Raw genomic sequence first — 22,110 nt, forward strand, 5'->3', positions numbered from 1 at the left:
AGTGGTATTTGGTGGTATCCTTGAAAGACATCTAAGAAGCTCATCCGAGGATGGCCTACGGTTGCATCCACCAGCTGGTCTATCCTAGGCATAGGGAAGGGATCCTCTGGGCAAGCCTTATTTAGATCTGTGAACTCTACACACACTCGCCACTTCCCACTCTTCTTCTTTACTACCACAGTATTGGCCAATCACTCAGGGTAGAAAACCTTCTTGATAGCCCCTGCCTATTTGAGCTTCTTCATTCCATCTCTGACAGCATCAGAGTGATCCTTGGATGAGCGCCGAGGTGGTTGCTTTTTGGGGGTGACAGATGGATTAACATTTAAATTGTAATAGATGAAGCTCGGATCCACCCCCAGGGCTTCGTAAGCGCTCCATACAGACACATCAACATTTCTCTTAAGAAACTCTATCAGCTCTTCCTTCTCTAGAGGAGGCAACTGAGCTCCAATCTGAAAAAATTTCTCCGGATCATCACCAACAAAACAACTGTTTCTAAATCTTCACATTTCGCCCCCTCGGCTAATCCATTGACAAACACATCCGGAGCTTTTAATTGCTATAAGCCTCTTTCAGCAGAGGCCGAGGACTTAGCTTCGGGCTGATGTAAGATGGCAGCCACCAGGCACTACCTAGCCATGGATTGACTCCCAACAATATCTCTAATTTGGCCACTTGATGGATATTTCACATTTTGGTGCAGGGTAGAAAAGACGGCTCCTAGCGCATGAAGCCAGGGCCTGGCCACAATAGCCATGTAGGGGTAATAGGCATCCACCACGATGAAGTCCACCTCCATCACTTCTGAACCAGCTTGCGCGGGTAGTTTAATCTGGCATTTCGGAATGACAACTTTCCCATCAAAACTCACCAAGGGTGAATCGTAGGCTGTTAAGTCCTCAGGTCTTAAGTTCAGTCCCTTGTACAGGTCGGGGTACATTATCTTAGCACCATTGCCTTGGTCCACCATCACCCTTTTCTCGTCATATCCGCCGATCCTGAGCGTGATCTCCAAAGTATCGTCATAGGGCTGTATGGCTCCAATCTTATCCTTGTCTGAAAAACTTAGTATCGGTTGGATATCCACTCTAGCCTTCTTCAGCTCTGGATTGATGTCCTCGGCGGATAGACAAGCCACAGACATCACTCTGGAAGGACAAGAACCGGTCCTTCTTGGAGTGGCAAATATGACATTTATTGTACCTAAAAGAGGCCTTGAAGAAGCATCTCTCCGAGGTTTTAGATTTGCTTGTCCCAATAGACCACTAGAATGATGCAGAAACTGCTTTAGTTTTCCCTTTCGAACCAGCTAGTCTAGATGATCCCACAAATTCCTACAGTCCTCCGTAGTGTGTCCCTGGTCCTGGTGGTACTGGCAGTAAAGGTTCTGATTGCACCTCATAGGGTTCCTACCATCTTATTTGGCCACTTGAAGAATGACTCATTCTTGATCTTCTCTAGAACCTGGTGCACGAGTTCTCGGAACACTGCATTAACTGCCTGAGTATTGGCAGGCCCCGGCTGCTCAGTAAAGTCCCTTTGAGGTCGATTGTTATTGTATCAGTTCGACCTGAAATCCCTCCTTTGCTGAAGGATAACCTTAGCCTTACCTTTCCCCTGCTGCTGGTCTTCCTCAACCCTCTTATACTTGTCAATCCGGTCCACGAGTTGGCACACGCTGGTGACAGGTTTTCCCATCAAAGACTTCCTTAAACCGTGCTCGGTTGGGAGGCCAACCTTAAAAGTATTGATGGCCACGTCATCAAAGTCATCATCTATCTCATTATACATCTCCTAGTATCTATTCGAGTACATTTTCAGGGTCTCCCCTTCTCGCATGGACAAGGACAGTAGGGAATCTAAGGGCTGAGGAACTCTGCTACAAGTAATAAAATGAGAGTCAAATGTCTAGGTGAGCTCCTTGAAGGAATCTATGGAACCTGCCCTTAAGCCATTAAGCCATCTCATTGCCACGGGTCCTTGACTGGAGGGGAACACCTTGCACATCAAGGTTTCGTCCTTGGAATGGACAGCCATTCTCTTGTTGAAATGACTCATATGCTCCACAGGATCTGTTTGACTATTGTAGATGGTGAACGTTGGCTGATTGAATCGCCGAGGAAGTCTTGCCCCTTCAATCCTCCGCGTGAAGGGTGACTTGGAAATCTGATTCAATGCCCTGCTCATAGCATCATTTCCCAGACCTTTAGGGGGCGAGCTCTTATACCTACGTTTATGATGGTGCTCCTTATCATAGGAGAAAGACTCGCTGGGTGGGGTTCTTGACTTTTGTCTATAACTAGCATCCTCTTCATCATCAGAGGAAACGTCAGATTTAGAGGGGGCTTCGCCCTCGCCCTGCGTGGCGCAACTCCCTCCTTAAGTGGTCAATCTCCAACTGCATGGCTTTGTTATTCCGATTTTGAGAGACGTGACTTCTAACTCGAGAGTGGCTTTTATTCGTATGCATGGTATGCACGCTACCCTCGCGATCTCTCCTGTGTTCAAGGTTGAGGAACTCATCTTGTCATTGAGACCCCGTGGACTCTTACTGATGGGGACCTGATCCTACCATGGTTAACCATTGCATTCACTATCACACAAGTTCTTCTCACATACGGCGCCAATTGTAGGGACACGTTTTTTAGCCCAAGCCCAAAATGTAAAGGGATATAGGCCCGGTGAGCCTAGTATAATAAATTTGTTAAGAGTGAGTTAGAGAATTAGGTCCTAATGAATTGGACAACGACTAGAATGAGTTTAAAAGATAATTAAACGAAAGTAAGAAGGACTGATCCAAATAAATTCGCTTTCGGCACAGTCCGAGGAGGTAAGTTCTAATATAAACCAGTTGAACAGATTCTTAATACAATTTTGATTGCTACAATCTTTTCTATCTCTATTTTCCGATCCCCTTTTCTCCAGGGGTCCCTTGCATTATATATCCCTCTTTTCACGATCTTGGCCCTCCATTTGTTGATCATCCAGGCCACTACTTAAGTGCTTGTCCCATCGGACACCCTCTCTAGCTTTCTGTGAGTTGGGATAGCCTAGGCAGTATTGTTCAGGGGTCTTCTCCATGTAAATGAGGCCTGAAAGTTAGTTGTAGAGCATTTAATGCGGTGACAGGAGGTTTTCCCTTGATACCTCTGAGCCCCCATCCCTCTTGTATGTTTGTAATACACGCCCCTGTCAGTAGAACCTCCTGGAAGGCCACTCTGATCGACAGGATATACTTTTGATCTGTACTTAGTTCATCCGAGGAGATACTCCTCCTTGGACCACCTTCCCCAGCCTTTCTGCTTGCATCTTACTCATGAGATTCTGAACTTGATACCCTCACTACTATTTATCTGTCCTTGGACCAACCAATGTCCTTGGCCAAGGCTCAAGACCCAATATACAAATTTGGGCCCTCGCCCCTACATTTTCAAACATTAAATATCAAAATTCAAATTTACTTAAGCAAAGAGGTTCTATATTATGCTTTAATCTTTTAATTTTTTTTTTAATATCTACATAATGAAGGTGTATTTACCTTTTAGGAAAAAAAAAAAAAAACTTAAGAAAATGATTTATGATTTTGTCCAATTAGAAGGACAAAAGTGGCTACAAACTTGATTGTAGCTTAGGCTACAATTTCTACTAAAAAAATTAACATGCTAAGTATTTTGAAAAGCTAATCATTGGATTACATGTTTTAAACACACATGTTAAATTTTGTGTCAATCGGATGTTATTTACTATTAGATCCACCAACTTATTTTGTATGCAAAATTTTAGACTAAAAAAACTTGAAATTTAAATATTTGATTGATGAGATAGGTATTGATTTTTGATCTTCTAGAAATTTTGGAAGTTTGGAGGATAGAAGAAGAAAACATAATTTAATGATAGATTTATCAAAATTCACATTTAATAAAAAGATATTGAGTGGATTTATAATTATAAGTTACAACCAAGTTTGTTGCCAAACTTTGTTCTTATGAGAATTGGTGTGTTTTAGTTACTTCCAAATATTTATTCACAGGGCCAAGTGTCTTGTAGTTAAGCTCAATGGAGATGCCTAACATTTAAATCCCCCATGTTTTAACACTATCTACAAAGATATTTTTTCTTCTTATCATTTGTTTCTTACTTTTAGTTTTGGGATTGAGATTAGTAGTGCGCCTAATGCAATAACTCTCAATGGTTGAGATTTTGTTTTGAGAAAACTCTTAATGGTTGAGATTGAGAGTTTAAAAAAACGACTTCAATCTCAACCATTGAATAAAAAAGGTTAAAGTTAAAAAGTGAAAGTGGTAAAAATATTTTGTGAGTGAGAATGGGGTAATTAATTGCACCAGGTATCCTTTGTTATATATATATATATATATATACACACACACACACACATACACACACTAGCCTCTGAGCACGCGCTCACGCGCATGCTCAGATGCTCTTCTATTTTTTTAGGTAAAAGTTAATAATTTGCATATATTATAATTTAGAAATATATATTTTTAATTTTTCAAACATATAAAAATGATAAATTTTAGATATAAACAGTAACAGTAATTTTTTTTTTGAAAGTGAAAGAGAAAAAATTCTAAATTTTAGGAATTATCCTTTTGAATTCAAAATGAAATTTGTTATTTGACATTTATGACCTTATTTCTAAATGAAGTTATCCTTCAATAATAAGGATATTTTTGAACCACATAAAAGTCCAATTGAAAGAAGGGAATCCTCTTATATATAATATGTCTATATATATATATATATATATATATTGTATTTTGACAAAGATCTAAAATCGTCAATGGATTGGTCAAATAATTTCTGAAAAAAAGGAAATAAAAAGAATAGTCTGCTTTTGATGTAGCAAATCCACAATAGCAGAAATTAAGGCAGACAAGTTGTGCTTCTTGTGCTTAATCTCATAGATTCATTCGCCAAAAACATTATGTTTTGGTAGACAAAACTTCACCAATAAACGAAGCTCTTTTTTTCTTTTCCTTTTCTTGATGTAAACCAAGAAAACAAATCTAAGACAAAAAGTTTGGTACTTTGGTAAAACTTTAGCCAATCCATAGACAAATTTTAAGCTTGTTTTGAATGACTATTAATCCATTTAATTATTTTAAGTGCGCAATACTGACCAAAAGTAAGTCAGTGAGAGTGTGAGAGACGCACATATTATCAACAAAGTAATGCAATTAGGTAGGATTCGTGAAAATCAAGATCATCAATGTTGGAAGCCATGATAGAGAGAGGTCTCGAAGACTTGGACTTTCTTGTATTGGTTGAAGAATGAGTAGACAAGCTAAACAGTGTTTCCACAACTAAGAATTTTACAACCAATATATCTCACTATCAGACATATATTTAATTTATTTTTAACACCAATAATTGCATTTTATTTTACTCTTGAGGAGCATGTTGATATCTATGTAATTAACATATTATGAAAGGAAAAAGTTAACGGATAAGTATTGGTTTAGGAATTACTTCTTTAAATGGTACATTAAGGTTGATATCTATGTAATTAACATATTATGAAAGGAAAAAGTTAACGGATAAGTATTGGTTTAGGAATTACTTCTTTAAATGGTACATTAGCAAATGTCCTAAGGACATTCGCTAATGGGACTTGTTATGAAATGATGATAATGCACGATAGGGATAGCTTCTCCTATTTCAATTAAAACTGAACTCCCTAATAGATTGAGTCTAATTAAAGATCTCTCAGATGAAGGGACAGATACCGCTTTAAGTGCAAATACCTTTTAAGTAACTTACATGGTCCTTTTGGGGAGATGAGCCAGGGGCGGCGCCATCTTAAGGCCAAGGTGGTCCATTCTGACTTGAATTTTTTTTTTTTTTTTATATATAATAATTTAAAAAATTTTATTTGTCTACCTTTCAAAAAAAATTTTAGGAACACCCTCAGTTTTTCTATGCCAATAAAATTAAATTTTACTCCATAATTTGTTATACATTCAGTGGATGAATGAATGCTTAGTTGTGTACATTGAAAGAGAAGTGGTTTATAGTATTAATAATGAGACAATCATACAATGATTTCAAAATATGAAAACTCGTAAAAGGTAAATTGTAAACTTTATGTATTTGCATGTTTTTTTTTTTTATTATTGTTATTGTCAATATATTAATTTATCTTTTTATTAGATTGTATAATTTATGTTTCTTAAGGAATACCTTATGAAAAATTCCTGGAGCCGCCACTGAGATGAGCTAAATGTTTATTATAGGGATGTTAATGTTAATGTTAATAAGGATGATAATATTACCAAGAAGACATGAGATCCATGGTTATTGGTTAATGATGACTTTTTCAACATAAAAATTGGTGAGGGTAATGAATAATGCTGGTGATGATCATAACAATAATAGCAATGAGTTGATTTATATGCATGTCTAAATATGTGAGATCTCTATTGCTAACATTATAGGTTTGCCGTGGGTTTCAATTAACTCAATTTGTAAAGTTTCTGATAGTTGAATAAAAGACTTGGGGTTGAATCCCTACCTACACCTAAAATTGATTGGTGTTTTGGTCTGATAATAAAGAGTTATCATCAGGAGCAGATGTCATAGGTTAAAACTCATAAAAACAAAAAAACATTATAGGTTTGCCACCGTATATTCGTTGTTTTAAATTGCAGTAGGTATTAAACCACTTTGTACTTCATTTCTTGGTTGAAATTGACAGTTTTCTTTAAGATAAGTAAAGTTTCAATTCAAAATGATTTTATCTTTTGAAATTGAATGGACAAAATGCTTTTTAGTAATGACTAGAAGTTAGAAACACTTCAGATGAAGTATGATTAGCGCAAAGATTAATTATTAGCAATGAGATATCGAGGTGAAAAATGCAATTGGTAGAAAAACTTTTATTGCCTAATAACTTTTAAATTGGATTAATAATTATACGCTTATAACTTTTATGCTATATTGATAAACCATAAAGGGCTATAAATAAACCAAGTCAAAAACTATAAAGAGGGAGTAGGAATTTGAACTTTGTTCATAAACATATTATTACGTTTGATCATGACTTGTTTAATGTCAAGTCTAAACCTGGGTTTGAGCTCAACCCATTTGCAAAGTAAACAATACTAAACAAGTTTTTTTTACCCAGATCAAGCACAAATTATTCATATAGAACTCAATTTATTTACAGCCCTAAACTCATAAATATAATCATTCACTCTCTGTTTTGAATGATTTGAAAATAGAATGTACATGACATACCCATTGTAGTTCTAGAATGGAGGGTCAAAGTTTATGATTTAATTTTAGACTTTGTTACAAACAAAGTTCTTCAAAAAAATAAAGAAAAAGAATGGAGGGTCAATGAGTCAATAAATGGTTCTATATTTATTTGCCCCATTTCTGAAGTTTCACCGACAAATTCAATAGACTTCTTTTGAGAAGGACCATCTAATCGAAGATTTGTATTGCAAATATAATTAGAGTACCCCACTAGTTGTTCTAAAAATTGCAATCGGCTATTGGGACCCATGAACACAAATCATTATCCATGCCCACTATTCCTTATCAAAAGCTCCATGCAGGAATCAAAAGAAAAACAAAACCCAAAAGTTGCCCCCTTGGTAAGTTTTATTTCAATTTATACATATTCAAGTTCAAGGTAACATCAGAAATTGCTTGGTGAAATAGCCCCCCCTTGCTGAAATTGAAAAAGACAAAAGGTTAATTAATTAAAGAAAAAAATCAGTGCTCAATTGGGTCCTACAAAACTTTGTACTACTTTCCTCGATATATGCAATCATGATTGTGAAGGAGGACAAATGTGTCAGCTGATTGTGATGCCCCCACACGTGTGCACTACTGCCAAGTCCTTTTCCTTTTAATTGCTTTGTCTTTTTAATGTGTGCATTGCTTGTTTGTATTATTCTAAGAAAGTTACTTCATATTTTCCTAAAAAATGCTTACACTGCAGTTAAAGCTATAATTTTTTTCACAATTTATTTACGTGTTGAGCAGTAAGCGATGGAGTAAAAATGATAAGTTTATAAATCTATCGCTAATAACTCACTATTTAAATAAATTGTGGTAAAATTGTGACTTTAATTGTTGTCATAGTAATACTAAATTCTCGTTTGCCCCTCTCCTTTTGACCCAAATTGGCATCCTCCTCTTCATTCTTACGGTGGGGAAGTTAACAATGGTGTCTTCCTCGGCTCTCCAGCTGTATGGAAAAGATAAAAAATTAAAAAATAATATCCAAAATTCTTATAAAATAGTGAATTAGTATACATTATGTATTCAATAAATCCACCATTTTTTTTCATATAATAGTTAATGCATAATAAAAATGGTGGGTTGGTAGGTACATCAAAACATAATGTTATTCTAACCGTAACTTATAATTTTAATAAGTTGTATAATCTTTCCAAAGATATTAAATAGTCAAATCAGGAATTATAATAAGATCAAAAGTTTGCATTCCTTTTCTCTTTTTCCTTGGTAAACAGAACATCTGCTATCCTATAATACGTAATGCCACCCTAGCAAATCCTAATTCTCTAGTACACTCTTTGTCAGTCTAACCCTAATAAATTTAAATTGGCTATGGCATTATTTAATGATTAAGACATTATTATATGAAGCAATATAATCTCTATGGGGTATTAAATAATCATTGGTTATGTAAAATCGATACTTTGTTTAAAACAAAGGCAGTCATTAGTCAATTTGGATTAGACCAATATCAGATTTGGTATGTCCTAGCTAGCAAAGCAAAGCTTTTAGCCAAATGAAACCATATATTTTTTTTTTTGGTAAAGTAAATGAAACCATATACAACCTTGATTTGCGAGTTTTTGATTAGTTTATCCGGTGAGATTTGGTATGCCCTTGCAAAGCAATATAACCTTGTTCTTTGCGTTTTTGACTAATTAATCCGGATATTCTGTGTTATAGTAAGTCACATCGACTATGATTAGCCAAAAAAAATAAAGAAAAAGAAAATCTATATTGACCACAGCACCATTGCTTAAGCTATATAATTATTGTTTGGTGCCTGCTACGAGGCTTATCGGCCACTTCGTGGCCAAATTATCACTGCCAGATGAAGACATAAAATATGAGCTATTCGAGAGTGATGTTTTCGATGCACTTGACTAGTCAAAAAAAGCTTTTTAGATATGCCAATAGCTTGAGAAAGAGGTAATCCTCGAATTTAATGGTCCAAAATTAAACAATTGGTAAGTCACATTTGGGCTAGTACTCCAAAACAGTTGAGTTTGGTTAAGGGATAGCATCATTTTTTTCATCACAGTTCTGAAATATAGTTATTGGTTTGGGCTATGTGGTACGATATAAATGTCTAGCGAGTAATTCTTAAATACTTTCGAAATACGAAAAATGATATTCTCTCTTTCTATATTTATGGTAGAGTCTATTCATTAAATTCATAGTTGAATCCACCATAAATGTGATATAAAGAAACACTATTTTACTATACTCTAAGAGTATCTAAATTTTTTTCATGTTTGGCCATGTTGAAATTCTAAAAGAATACAAGATATAGCATCTCTTGTGAGCCAAAAATTGCATGCAACAAGTTTGCTTTCTTTCCTTATGATCTTGTTCTCGATCCTCTAAGATAAAGACAAAGCAACACAAACGGACATTATGCTGCCCCACTTGGAAATATCTGTGGAATCTAATCTTAAATTTTTAACTGGTCTCATATGGATTATCCAAAGGATGGTTTGTGAATAAAGTATGAAATGATGCCTGAACTACAAACCTAGAGAGCCAACAATGACAGAATGTTTGATGTTTTTTGCTGTGTTTATGTCTTTTCTCCTACGCAAAAAAGTGTATAGAAGAAATGCTAGTGTTTTTGCATTACAACCTGGAGAAAAGACTTCCGTTAATTTCTCCCATAAAGCATAAAGATTATTTTCAGCTTCAAGAATCGAAGAACTTTATACTGAAATAGATGTCACTTTCTTTTAAGTTTCTATGTAGTACACGGCTGAGTTTAATTAACTACGTGTTAACTGTGGAAAGCTTGAATTGGGACCATGCATTATTAGTCATTAGCTTTTTCATCATGTATGTTACTTGATCACACGTGTGTAATGATAAAAAGTTCACTACTAATTGATTGAAAACAAAGAAAGTGGAGCTAGCTATATTTCAATTTGCAAGCCTTTAAGCTATTGGTAAAAGTGATAAACAAAAGAGAGAGAGAGAGAGAGAGATCATATGAGTGATTCTCATTACCTGAATTGAGTAACAAAATGGTGTAGGAAGATAGAAGCTTCCAGCCTGGCTAAATCAAGCCCAGGACATAGCCTTTGTCCACCTCCAAAAGGAGTGAAGTTACTACTGCTCATTTCTTTGTCCTGTGAGGGACCCCAAAGGCACAAACCATTATTTGTTACTAATACAGTAATTAGCCAGAAATGTTACATACACAAACTATTTTGTAATATATTTTATAGCTGTTGAGTTGACAAGTTAATGATTTTCATATGGATTTACTACTAACATTCTTTATTGTTTTTCGTTAATAACGTGTCACCTCAACCGTTACGGAAAAAAAATTGTGAGAAAAGTTGTATCTATAGACTTATTAAGCTAAAGAGAGAATTACAAATGACATAGGAAGCTAAAAGTCACACCAAAAGATGGGTTCTACTTACTTGCCACCTCCATGGATTGAACTTGTAGGGCCAGTCATAGTGATTCGCATCAAGATGAACCGATCTAAAATATGCAAAAACACACCATCCCTTTGGTATCAAATACCCTTTTATCTCTATGTCTTTCATGGCTTTACGCATCACTCCAATTATAATGTTTCCCATCCTTAGAGTTTCTGTTATTACCTTTAGATAAAAAGAAACACACATTATTTATTTCATAATTAATGGCTTGTGTTAATTTTTCTTGAGCCTTTATCCAGTTTAATATAACTTACACTTTGTGTAAATGACAATGATAAGTAATCACTCCAAGACAAAGGTTGTCCAAGCTGAGCTTTGAGTTCTTTCAGCTTCAAGTTTTCCTCCTGAGTTTTATCAAGATTTTGGATGGAAAAATAAATTATATATAAAACAATGGTACTTTTTTGATGAATAGTATAAAACACTGGTACTAATTATTAATGACTCCTACAATTACATGATGTCTGTGGTATGCCATCACACGTGCAATATGTCATCTATTAACCCTATCATAATTTTTCCAACCAAATTAAATGGTCTAGAGTTGAATAAAATCTCAACACGTCCCCTCAAAAAAATGAGAAACTATTTTCCAATTAGTGATTGGAGACTATTTTTTTGTGGAATTTAACATTACAACTAATAAAGTGTGGACAAACCCTAGTAGCTACAAATTCTCTGAGTATCAATTCTACTAGTAGATCTTTGACAAAATTAGTGGGAAAGGAAACACTCCTAGATATGACTAAAAGTGGTCAAAAAATTGGAATTGCATGTCACAAACTTACAAAAAAATTAGTCTAAGAAAATTGGACCTGCTAGCCAAATAGGATGCATGCATATCAACTGAGGTGACAACAATTATACGAGTAGGACTAGGTTGAGATCAAGCTAAGATGATAATGATCTTGACACTATATGTAAGCCATGATTGTAACATGTATGGTTTTGGTTACAAGTCCATTAAAAACACAAAATATTCATACCGTTAATTGTTGTAGAGCAGTGGGGCAATCTGAGAGGTATTTTATTGCAAGAGTCATAAGAACTGGCACTGAATCCTCTCCGGGTATCATCATGTCAATCATATTATCTGCTATTAAATCCTCTGTTAATTGTTCACTTGAATCATTGAGTAAAACATCTACCACATCTTTTGGAACATTGGAGAAGCCACTATGTTTTCTGGCTAGGATTACATTTTGTACTAACTTAACCATTTTCTTCTTTGCCTGAAATTGAAATCCAAGTAGTCATCATTATTAGGAAAGAAAAAAAAAAAATATATATATATATATATATATACACACACACACACATACACGTACACACACGCACTGAGTCTATGAACAACTTTTTTTTCACTGTGTTGTATTATTATTTTTTGTATTTAATAAAAGTAACATTAGTAGTAGATTCAAGTATAAACAATGTTTCTCTAATTAATCATAACAAGTTATATCAATAGTTGTGAAAAAATTATTAAAAATATTATTGCGTCTCTATCATTACTTATAAAATAAACTAATGACTTGCCTGTAGTGATCTGTAGAGTCTGGTCCCGGGTATGTTTATGGGTAAAGACATGAGGCCAGAGATAAATTCTTGGAACTGTTTCTTAAGAAACTCCATTTCTTCACCGGGATCCAAACTAATCAATGCCTTAACTAGCACTTGAAAGGCAATCTGGAGACAAAAAGGGGTAGATCTTAGTTACTTTTATAAAGTACTAGATAACATAATAATTATGAATCTAATTTTCCAGACAATATGATTCATGCAAAATTATTATGAACCCCATAGACAACTGGGTTTTGCTTTATAGCCAAATCATCTTCAAACTTAAGTAGAAGCCAGAGAGATTACTCAAACATGAATGATTCCTTTCACAAGAGAGAGTGTGTGTGTAAGTCAATTATGTGCCTATTGGGGCTTTACTTTCTCATATATAGATGTAAGAGCAAGAAATGGCATATTTTGTTGTATCTATAGTATTTACTAGAACTCTTTCCAAGGAGACTCTTTAAACTTAGAGGAAGCAGAAGATAGATTCAAACTTAAAAGATAAGAACTTAATTCCTAGACCTCATAAATGAGAGAGAGAGAGAGAGAGAGAGAGAGAGAGAGAGCTAACATTTTTAGTTTCATCTTGCATATATATGGGATGGTCATCTTTCCAATTTGCCATTGATTCTTGAACATACTTCTGCATGTCCCTAGTGATTTGAGCCTTGAGATGTGGGGACTTGAAGAAGGCTCCTATGAGTCCATGGATTCTCTTTTGTAAGCTCCCATTGATGACCAAAATAGAAGACTTCCCCATCAACTCTGTGAGAGATTTGGGGTAAGATGGCACAAAAGCCTTTGCATCACTTTGAAGAATAAATTTACTCACTTCAGCATCAGTTGAAACAATTGTGGGGCTTCCAAATATGTGTGACTTGAACACCTTGCCATACCTACAAAACCACAAAAATATTTGTTATACACGTCTTTATATCTTCACCATTTAATTTTCAAGCCAAAGCAAAACATATCAGTAAAAGAATACATGTTTTATTAGTGACAGAGAAGAGTAACAAAGTATATATAACAAAACATACACATGGTAGTTTTACCAAAGCATGTATATAGATTAGCTGAATGTTAATAAGAATATATACCCAGTCCGATAGAAAAATATGATCTGGGTATTGCTTATTAGTACAAATAATTATATATATACTTACATGCTGCGACGTTTGTCCATGAAGCTCTCAGGACGGTCAGAGTAAGCACAAGATACGAACTCAATGGTTTCCCCAATAAAAGGCAATCCAAGAGTGCCTAAAGGAAGCGGACTTCTGTGTTTTGATCTGAGTCTAAACCTGTTTTTGTAGAGAATTATGGTAGACAAGAAAATTGTTGTCATTAACACAACCCACATATTGTCCATTATGCAATAACTTTTACCTGCATGCACACACACACACTCTCTCTCTATATCTCTCTCTATGGTTTGGCTTAAATATGCTCAATCATGGTGACCTCCACAGCTAAGTCTAAACATTTTTGTGCATGCGTACACGCACGCGTGGGGAAGAGAGAGAGAGAGAGAATGATATTTGGACTTTGGAGCTAAGTTAATGTCTAACACAGCCACAGGAATATTTGTATTGGGGAAAGCATAGCAAGAATTTTTGCTTTGAGTTGTTTTTCAACGTAAGCAGAGGCTTTTGTCTTGGTGCTGGATTTACCTGGGTTGAAAAACTTGCTTAGCTGGTTTTATTTTATTTTATTTTTTTTTCAGATTAAAATTCTCTACTATATATATTGATTTACAATAAGATTAGAATCTAAGACTCATTCTTATAAATTTCCATTTTCACTGTATTACAGTGATATTGTAACTGAGTTAATTTTCAATCTTATCATTTTGACAAAACAATTAACCAACAATAAAATTAAAAAAAAAAAATCATTTATTAGGATCTTACTAGAAATCATCCAGGCTGAATGATAGGTTTTATTTAATTATTAACTTTTATTTATTTTATTTATATTATTTATTTAATGGGTGATAATTAATAGAGATAAATAATTATTAAACCTATTTGGATTCTAGCTGTGAAAGGTTGTGTTGTGAAAAATGAGTATAAAATGAAACCGTCCTTAAATATGAAGGGTAGTCATAGAACTTTTTTTTATAAAACAAAAGCATGTATTCCATGGAAGGCCTAGTTTTCCAAAAGTGTTGGTCATAGACTAGAAGAATTCTCTAAAGTTCGATTTACTCTTCAATGCAATTGATGAACAATCGTGACGGGACATATATGTATACTATTAATAATTTTTGTTAATGAATGTTTTAAGGGCAATGTATAAGGTATATACAATGCTTTATTAAATAATATATATTTTTTATATTTTTCAAAAAAAAAAAGTGAAACTATACTGTGTATACACATATATTCAAAAAAAAAAAAAAACACATATAACCCCAATAAATTTGTACATGTAACCAATAAATCATTAATAAGTGTGTTTTTTTTCTTTAAAAATTATGCAATACAACTCATAATTGAGCATTTATTAACTTTTAACTTGTGACCTTAAGAGTTGGGTTAATAGTAATCTTCAATTTCTCCCACAGTATTCAATTTCTTACGCAAGTAATTAACCTAGAAATGACACCTTGTATATGACCTTTAATAATCCATTTTTGTAAAGGTTTTATTATGGGTAGCATGGGTCAAATTATTGTAAGATTTGTACTAAAGGTAAAAGGTGGAGAGCAAAATATTCATAAAATTCTTCCATGGATATTGTGATAAGTTTATGCAGTCTATGGAAATATATACAAATGGAGAGAAAGTCCCCACCCCACTAGTCCATGATTGTTGTTGTGGAGTCCCCCCTTGGCAGTGGCAGCTAGGCGGCCTCGTGCATTCATGTGAGATTCAATAAATCCAATCACATTCCTCCATCATCATCCCCAACCCTCAAAACTTTTGCTCTCTCTCTCTCTCTCTCTCTCTTCTCCACACACAAGCTAACCTCTCATGTCACATTCATTCCCAACCTCTCATGTCACATTCTTTCCCATTTTATATCTAAGAGGCCACATGTACCCCCTCCTCTTTACCAAAAAATACTCTTAATTATATGAAACTCTCTTGATGAAAGTTAATGGTTATTTGAAAATATTGTGTATTCAAATTGTGAGCACAAAGATCGGTGCCCAATTGTGAAGAAAAGCCATGAATAAAAATCAAGCCCATCTGTCTTTGGGGATGGCTTAATTGACTTAGTTTATGAGCTTTCTAGATCTCTCTTTGACTGCAATATTCAATTCTCAAAATGGCCCACTTATTGATTGCCTATAAGTTTTTAATTGCTAAGCTCCATTCCTCAACTTTGCTTTATCTCTTTGTTCAACGACCTAACTTATGATTAAGTATCTTACTTAAGAATTTGAACTTTAATCACATATCATCATTGCATTTTGTTGGGCTCTCTTGCCCTATTGTTTTTATTGATCCCACTATATCTCTAAGAATCTTGCAGAATATTTTGAAAATATTTATATAAATGATATTAGGAGATATTACAAACTTTACTATATAAATCTTACAAACTTTTATATCACTAATTATTGAAAAGTAAGAGCAATTATTAGATACTTTTAGAGTATACTAGCTAGCGTGGTGCCCTCTCCTCTTAAATTTATGGTGGATTTCATTAATTAAATTTAAGGTATGGTTTATTATGAGTGTGAAGTATTACATCACCATGTTTTGAAAGTACTTAATAATTTTTTTAAAAATAATTAAAATATTTATTTATTAATTGTTAAAGCGAAACCAATTATATTTGTTATCATATTGGTTTGTAACTATTTGGAGTGGTTTTAACCTTATCTTATTTAAATATTTTTTGAAAGGTCGGAACCTTATGTTATTTATTTGTTTAGTAACTTGTGGGTAATTTAGCTTGAGGAAAAGCTTAATGTGAGGTTGGAAAAATAACCTACTCGGTATGTAGTTGGTTTGGTGTTGGAAGATTGCATGTTTTGGAAACTCTATCAGTATATACAAATTTGGGGTGTCCACTGTCCACATCCTTTTTGGAAATTGTGCATGCTCTCACATTAGGCCCATGTGAAAGGCCACGAGGTATAGTTGGACTGTATGCACACACGTTTTTCCCCCCATTAAAAAAAACAAGGTGTATGCATTGCACACACTTAGTACTTGAATAGGATAGGGCAGGAAATGAAATGAAATGAAATTAAAACTTTCTGTTGCAAAGAAAACGATATGAACCATAGACAAGCAGATATAGGTTACAAGTTTCATAGTTCACATTACACCTTCCTAAATTTCATAACCAGAAAGACATAAGAAGATGCATAAACAAATAACACAAGAACTCATAAGGTAATCAAGAAACTTCCTGCGTTCTTAACATAGATCATATGTTCTACTTGGTATGTTTCATGAAGCATATGTGGAATAATTGAAATTCTGGAAATAGTACCATGGTCTATGGGGAGAGGATTGGCCATTTGAATAAGTCGAATGGGCGTTTGGTTTAGCATTTTTTTTTTTTTTTTTTTTTGAGTGTTTATTTACAGACGTGTAGAGAAGTGCACTTTTGCTCACTTTCAACAAATAAGTAAATAAGAAAGAAAGAAAAAAAAACTAATTTCAAACGCACATTCAGAAATATAATGAAGCAAGAGAACTTATAAATGATTCTTAGTTGTTATCATTTTCTGTCTGCAGATTTTCAGCTCTTTTATCAGAAAACAGTAGATTATTATCTTCTAGTAGACTGCTGATGGCTTATTTAATCACCAGTCCAATATTCATCCTACTATTGTATTAGCAGAGCAAAGAAAGTACTATTCTATCTTTTACTGGCTAAAATTATCCTCATGATCTAAAGAACTCTGACCGAATTAGATGAACTTTTTACAGCCATCATTCTAGACAGACAATTGGAAAATGCATCAACATTTAACATAATAAACTACTTCATGCCAGTTAAGATTGAAAATAAAACATCATTTGTATTAGTCTCTAAATTTGAGAACAAGTGTTGAATAACTCTTGGGACAGATTTTGCTCGAATAAATCGTTTGAGAATAGCTTTCTCTTCATAATGCACTTCTTTCCTTCAGGTCTTTTGGTTTGACCCTCCTTTTCTATTCCAATATCCACTAGAAAGTTCCGAACAGCTCTGGAATTTCAGCTATAGTTGAAACTTGAGTTGCATCAATGTGCATCTTACTTCTTCCTCTTTCTGCATCTTTCTTCTCTGCCGTCAAAAAGACGAAAGCTGAAAAATTCACAGAAGCACATTAAGATCCCTAGAGAAAACTTTGTGAGGCAACTAAATCATAGGTTTTAATATAGTTATTCCAGTAAGATTAAACTAACAACTATATATAAAACTACCAAAAAGAAGAAGGGGACCAACTTTGACCATGAAACTAGATATGTACACATCTCAGATAACATATGTTAATAACATGTTAAGCACTTATTTAAAAAAATGATAACAACATGTTAGGCATATATTTCCTTTATCAGAATTTGCTCACTATACTTCCATGTTAATCTAATAAAATCAGTCCTTGAAGTCTTCTTTTATACTCCAGTTGTTCTATCTCAAACCCCACTGAGACACCAAACATGATATTAAAGATGATCCTAGACATAGTATATTAAGCAATCAATATTTGCTCAACACTAAAAATGAGGTACATGAGTGACTACATCCTACCTTCTTCTTCTTCTTTTTTCTTTTTTTTCTTTTTTGAGTAGAACTATATCCTACTCGATGTTACAGTATGTAACTCCATATTCAAGATACTATGCACAGAAAAAAGGAATTTATACAAACTTTGGCTTTTCCACATTGCTCATCATAGACACAGATAAAGTCAAAAATTACTCGTATATGATTTTAAACATCTCAAGTAGTAGAGATTTAGATGGCTAGTAAATGATTATGCAAGAATTGCATTCTGCCCACCTTTTGTAATGATTGTTTTTTTTATGGTAGAACTACATCCTACTTGATGTTACAGTACGTAACTTCATATGCAAGATACAATACACAGAAAAAGGAATTGATACAAACTTTGTCTTTTCCGCATATTGCTCATCATAGACACGGATAAAGCCAAAGATTACTCGTATATGATTTTAAACATCTCAAGTAGTAGAGCTTTAGGTGGCTAGTAAATGATTACGCAAGAATTGCAATCTGCGTGTCATGTTTCGCCCACCTTGTGTAATGATTAAGTTTGTCCTTTTTCCCACTATCACAATAATCTATACCAATTATGCTAAAGGGAAAAGAATCATGATATGGTTTGTCGCCAATTAGAGGGATGGACATATACATTTCTTACTTGACCATTGGCTGTAAACATTACTCTATTACGCAACCATAGCGTGTTTTTAATGCAGTGAAGAATTTTTTAGCTATTCCTGTTAATATTATTTAAACAAAACAGGAAGAAATTTAATCAACAACGAACTCCACAATACTCCAAAATGAAGGAATGTGCATCCTTCATCAGGAATGTTGCTTTATAGAAAGTGGACTAACTACACATTCAATAATTCAACTTGCTTCAATACACAGCAAACACGCATGATAACAACATCATTACAACCAACAGCATCAATATCAAGGAGATATGAATACACCCATTGTGGAAAATTCAAACAGCGTGCAGGTAAGTGAGGAAGAACTATCTGAAAGGAGAATAACAAAAATGTAAAGTTGCAAATGATAATATCATGGCAAGCATCCTAGGGTGGGAAGATTGGGAGTAAAATTGGGGCTTCAAGGTTTCCAATTTGCCTAGTTTCAATTTATTTTTATCCACAGGACATGGCTAACACGTAATTTGCAAGTCTATAGGGGTAATCACTCATATTAGTAGATTATTGCAACAGAGAAAATACAAGAAGTATTAGAGCAACCTCACAGAAAATGAAGATACATTCCTCTTTAGCTAAGTTAGACATGCCAGTTTGGAACATGTCCAATAGTAGGCATGCAAGGGCACAAATCCTATATATTCACAAGTCTAATTATGTCTTACAGGGATACATTCAACTTTTTCAGAGGCCATTTAATGTATCCTCAACACAACCTGTTTAGTTCAGCATATGGTGCTTAATTTGGCCCACAGAAAAGGCAGCACTAAATATAGATCAACAATATGCATCCCTAGTCTGTTGTATAGTAAAGCAGGGGTTCCAATACACAGCAAGTTCGATATAAGGGTGAAGTAGGTTCAACAAACTACATATGGAAGCTAACAGCAATGAATGAATTCAGCAAGCCTTTTGATATTCTTCCTTTGCTATCTTTCATTCTTATTTCAGCTATTCTATCCCCCTTTTGGTAGGAGAGGGGGAGGGGGAATGCAGACAGCAATAGTTGGCTATATCCTATACCATAATGGGGTGCCTTCTCACACCCCCAAAACACATCTTTTCAATGGTACCCCAGATCCCCATTATATTAGAATGAACCACAGAACTAGAGACATCAAAAAAATTAATAATTTTTGGATGAAGAAGAGCATGGAGAAAAGCATGGGAACTTGTGCATTTAAATCAAAGAGAAGGCTTTAGCTTTAATTTTAGGAATAATAAGAAGTTCACTTCCAATTTATACATAGACATGCAAAAGCTTCAAAAGAATCCTTTGAAGTTATATCAGCCATAATGCATTATTAGCAGCATAAATACATTCCTAAAGGAGAAAAAAATGCGATAAAGACAAGCTAAAAATCCTTTCACTAAGCAAACTCATTCCTCATTTTTTCTTTAACCTGCAAAGATGCAATTAATTATGAAATGGAATTCATTTGTCTTGCTGACAACAATATATGTAAATTTGTTTTATCTAGATTTTAGATTTTCTTACTTAATTTTTCCTTTCAAAATCCTTTTATGCTCTATTTATTTCACATTCTAGTAGAGGAGTCAACGTAAAGAAGAAGAGAATTATTTCAACTCATCCAGTTTCATTAGTTTGGAACCCCAATTGCTATAGATTGAAAGTTTTCCAGTTATTATAGTTTATTGCAAGATTTATTTATTTTTGATAAGTAGTTTATTGCAAGATTTATTACAAGTCATCCAGGTTCATTAGTTTGGACCCTCTTACTCTCTCTCTCTCTCCATAGTTCCCTGGTTTTATTCCTCTAAACTCAAAAAAGGGACAATCAAAACCTTGAATTGCAGGAGATTTTGAAGGAATCTCTCTCCCTCTATCAACACTGCTCTAGTTTCACTTCTCAAAACGTAAAAAGGAACAACTAAACCCTTCAATTGATGTACAGTTAACACTGATTGAATAAGACACTGATTGGGAGATGACAAGGTTAGACCAATCCTCAAGACTTTGCATCCAAGAGTTATAAAATTACATTGTCTCCAATACGTATCAAACAATTTATATTAGTTTTGACCACACTTATAAACCTGGAGAAGCCAAATGAATAAGACCTTAATATACTTTAACCAAAAAGAACCAGAGGAAGCCTCACCCCACCCCACCCTACCCCACCTTATTTCTTGTTCTGTTAGGAAGTCTATATTGAAGATTTGATATATCAGTATGTCACTGCAAAAGCCATCTAGAAACTACATTCACCAACCTATATTATAACACACACACACACACACTCTCAAAACACATATACAAAACATGAGAAGGGTTCCACTTGTATACAAATACACAGCCGCATTCATATATCTATCTCAGCAAATTACATTTTAAACCCTATATTTGGAGGCGCCTATTTCAAGGAGTTTTTTCAAATTAAGATCTGTAATTTTTTTTTTTTTTTTTTACTACGGTTTCTTCAAGATTGCATTCACTAATCCACTGTGAACATTGTTATCTTTTACAATTAAATTTAACCGTGTGACTTATTGGCCACTGCAATCATATTATTGAATTTAATTAAGGAACTTTCTAAAGTACCATATATAAGGCATTGTACTTAAGTTGTCCTAAAATTCAAATTCAGACATGGGATAAATTTTTTTGGTATCAAATAAACCACCACTTCTAACAAAAAGCAAGAAAAGATATAAATAATGATATTACAAAGCTGACTAGGAATAAAGAGAAAGAATGGGACCTGAAAGAGCAAGATTGCCAACAATGAGCATAGACCAGATAGAACTGCAATGCCGAGCAAAAAACTTTTGGGTTGACTGAGGTGGCATAGCTGGAGTCCGAGCCTTCCATGTTCTTGGATCTGATAATGATTCTTTCCTATTTCCATTGAGATTTAAACATGCTGATGCTCCTGATGAAGAAAAGTAAGAGTTGGCTCTCTGTTGACGCCTTAGAAGTTCTGCAATTTTTGCAGTTTGCAAAGAACACAAATCAATGAAACAAGGGTCAGACACCAAAACCCAGATACTAAAAACCAAAAACAAACTCAAAAGCACAAGAATTTCATTCATGAATGTGGGTTTCCGAGAAAAATCATGTTTCTGTTTCTCAAAAACAACATTGTTTTCTGAAAGCAAAAACACAAAAAAAAAAAAAAAAAAAAAACATATATATACAAAGTTTTGAGCTTACTCTTTATTGAATTGTTCATGTTGAAGAGTCTTGGAGTTGGACCTTCACTCATTGTTGATTCCAAATTTCCTTTCTTTTCAATGCGAAGGCTCTTTCTTTCTTGGAGTGATTTTGGTTAAAATAGACTGTGTTTCAAAAAAGGGTCTGTGAATTTAGGCTAACTGTGCTGTCCAAGCATTCCTTGGCTATGGTTTTATACTTTTCTTACACCGCCAAACTCTTGAGGAAATCCGAGACCGAGTAGGAGTATACCTCAACCGAACTACATGGGATTAAG

The 22,110-nt window shown here is 34.2% G+C and overlaps 3 protein-coding genes across 3 annotated transcripts; all 3 read right to left on the minus strand.

Annotated features, from left to right (window-relative positions):
• Nucleotides 1–227: 227 nt before the first annotated feature.
• Nucleotides 228–1,147, minus strand: LOC112003241 (uncharacterized). The gene is made up of 2 exons (XM_024035427.1): nt 659–1,147; nt 228–455 (listed from the first exon to the last, which is right to left on the minus strand). Exons 1-2 carry the CDS (start codon nt 1,145–1,147, stop codon nt 228–230), a joined length of 717 nt encoding a protein of 238 aa, XP_023891195.1.
• Nucleotides 1,148–8,073: 6,926 nt separating this feature from the next.
• Nucleotides 8,074–13,875, minus strand: LOC112003250 (3-epi-6-deoxocathasterone 23-monooxygenase CYP90D1). Its single transcript, XM_024035440.2, has 8 exons — nt 13,448–13,875; nt 12,853–13,177; nt 12,255–12,404; nt 11,705–11,950; nt 10,973–11,062; nt 10,695–10,880; nt 10,273–10,394; nt 8,074–8,224 (listed from the first exon to the last, which is right to left on the minus strand). The coding sequence occupies exons 1-8, from the start codon at nt 13,651–13,653 to the stop codon at nt 8,113–8,115; spliced, it is 1,437 nt and encodes a 478-aa protein (XP_023891208.1). The 5' UTR covers nt 13,654–13,875; the 3' UTR covers nt 8,074–8,112.
• A 3,262-nt stretch (nt 13,876–17,137) lies between these two features.
• Nucleotides 17,138–22,110, minus strand: LOC112003234 (uncharacterized). The gene is made up of 3 exons (XM_024035418.2): nt 21,834–22,110; nt 21,382–21,600; nt 17,138–17,540 (listed from the first exon to the last, which is right to left on the minus strand). The coding sequence occupies exons 1-3, from the start codon at nt 21,883–21,885 to the stop codon at nt 17,422–17,424; spliced, it is 390 nt and encodes a 129-aa protein (XP_023891186.1). The 5' UTR covers nt 21,886–22,110; the 3' UTR covers nt 17,138–17,421.

This window comes from Quercus suber, unplaced genomic scaffold, assembly GCF_002906115.3.
Source record: "Quercus suber isolate HL8 unplaced genomic scaffold, Cork oak 2.0 scaffold_485, whole genome shotgun sequence".
NCBI classification, from domain to species: Eukaryota; Viridiplantae; Streptophyta; class Magnoliopsida; order Fagales; family Fagaceae; genus Quercus; species Quercus suber.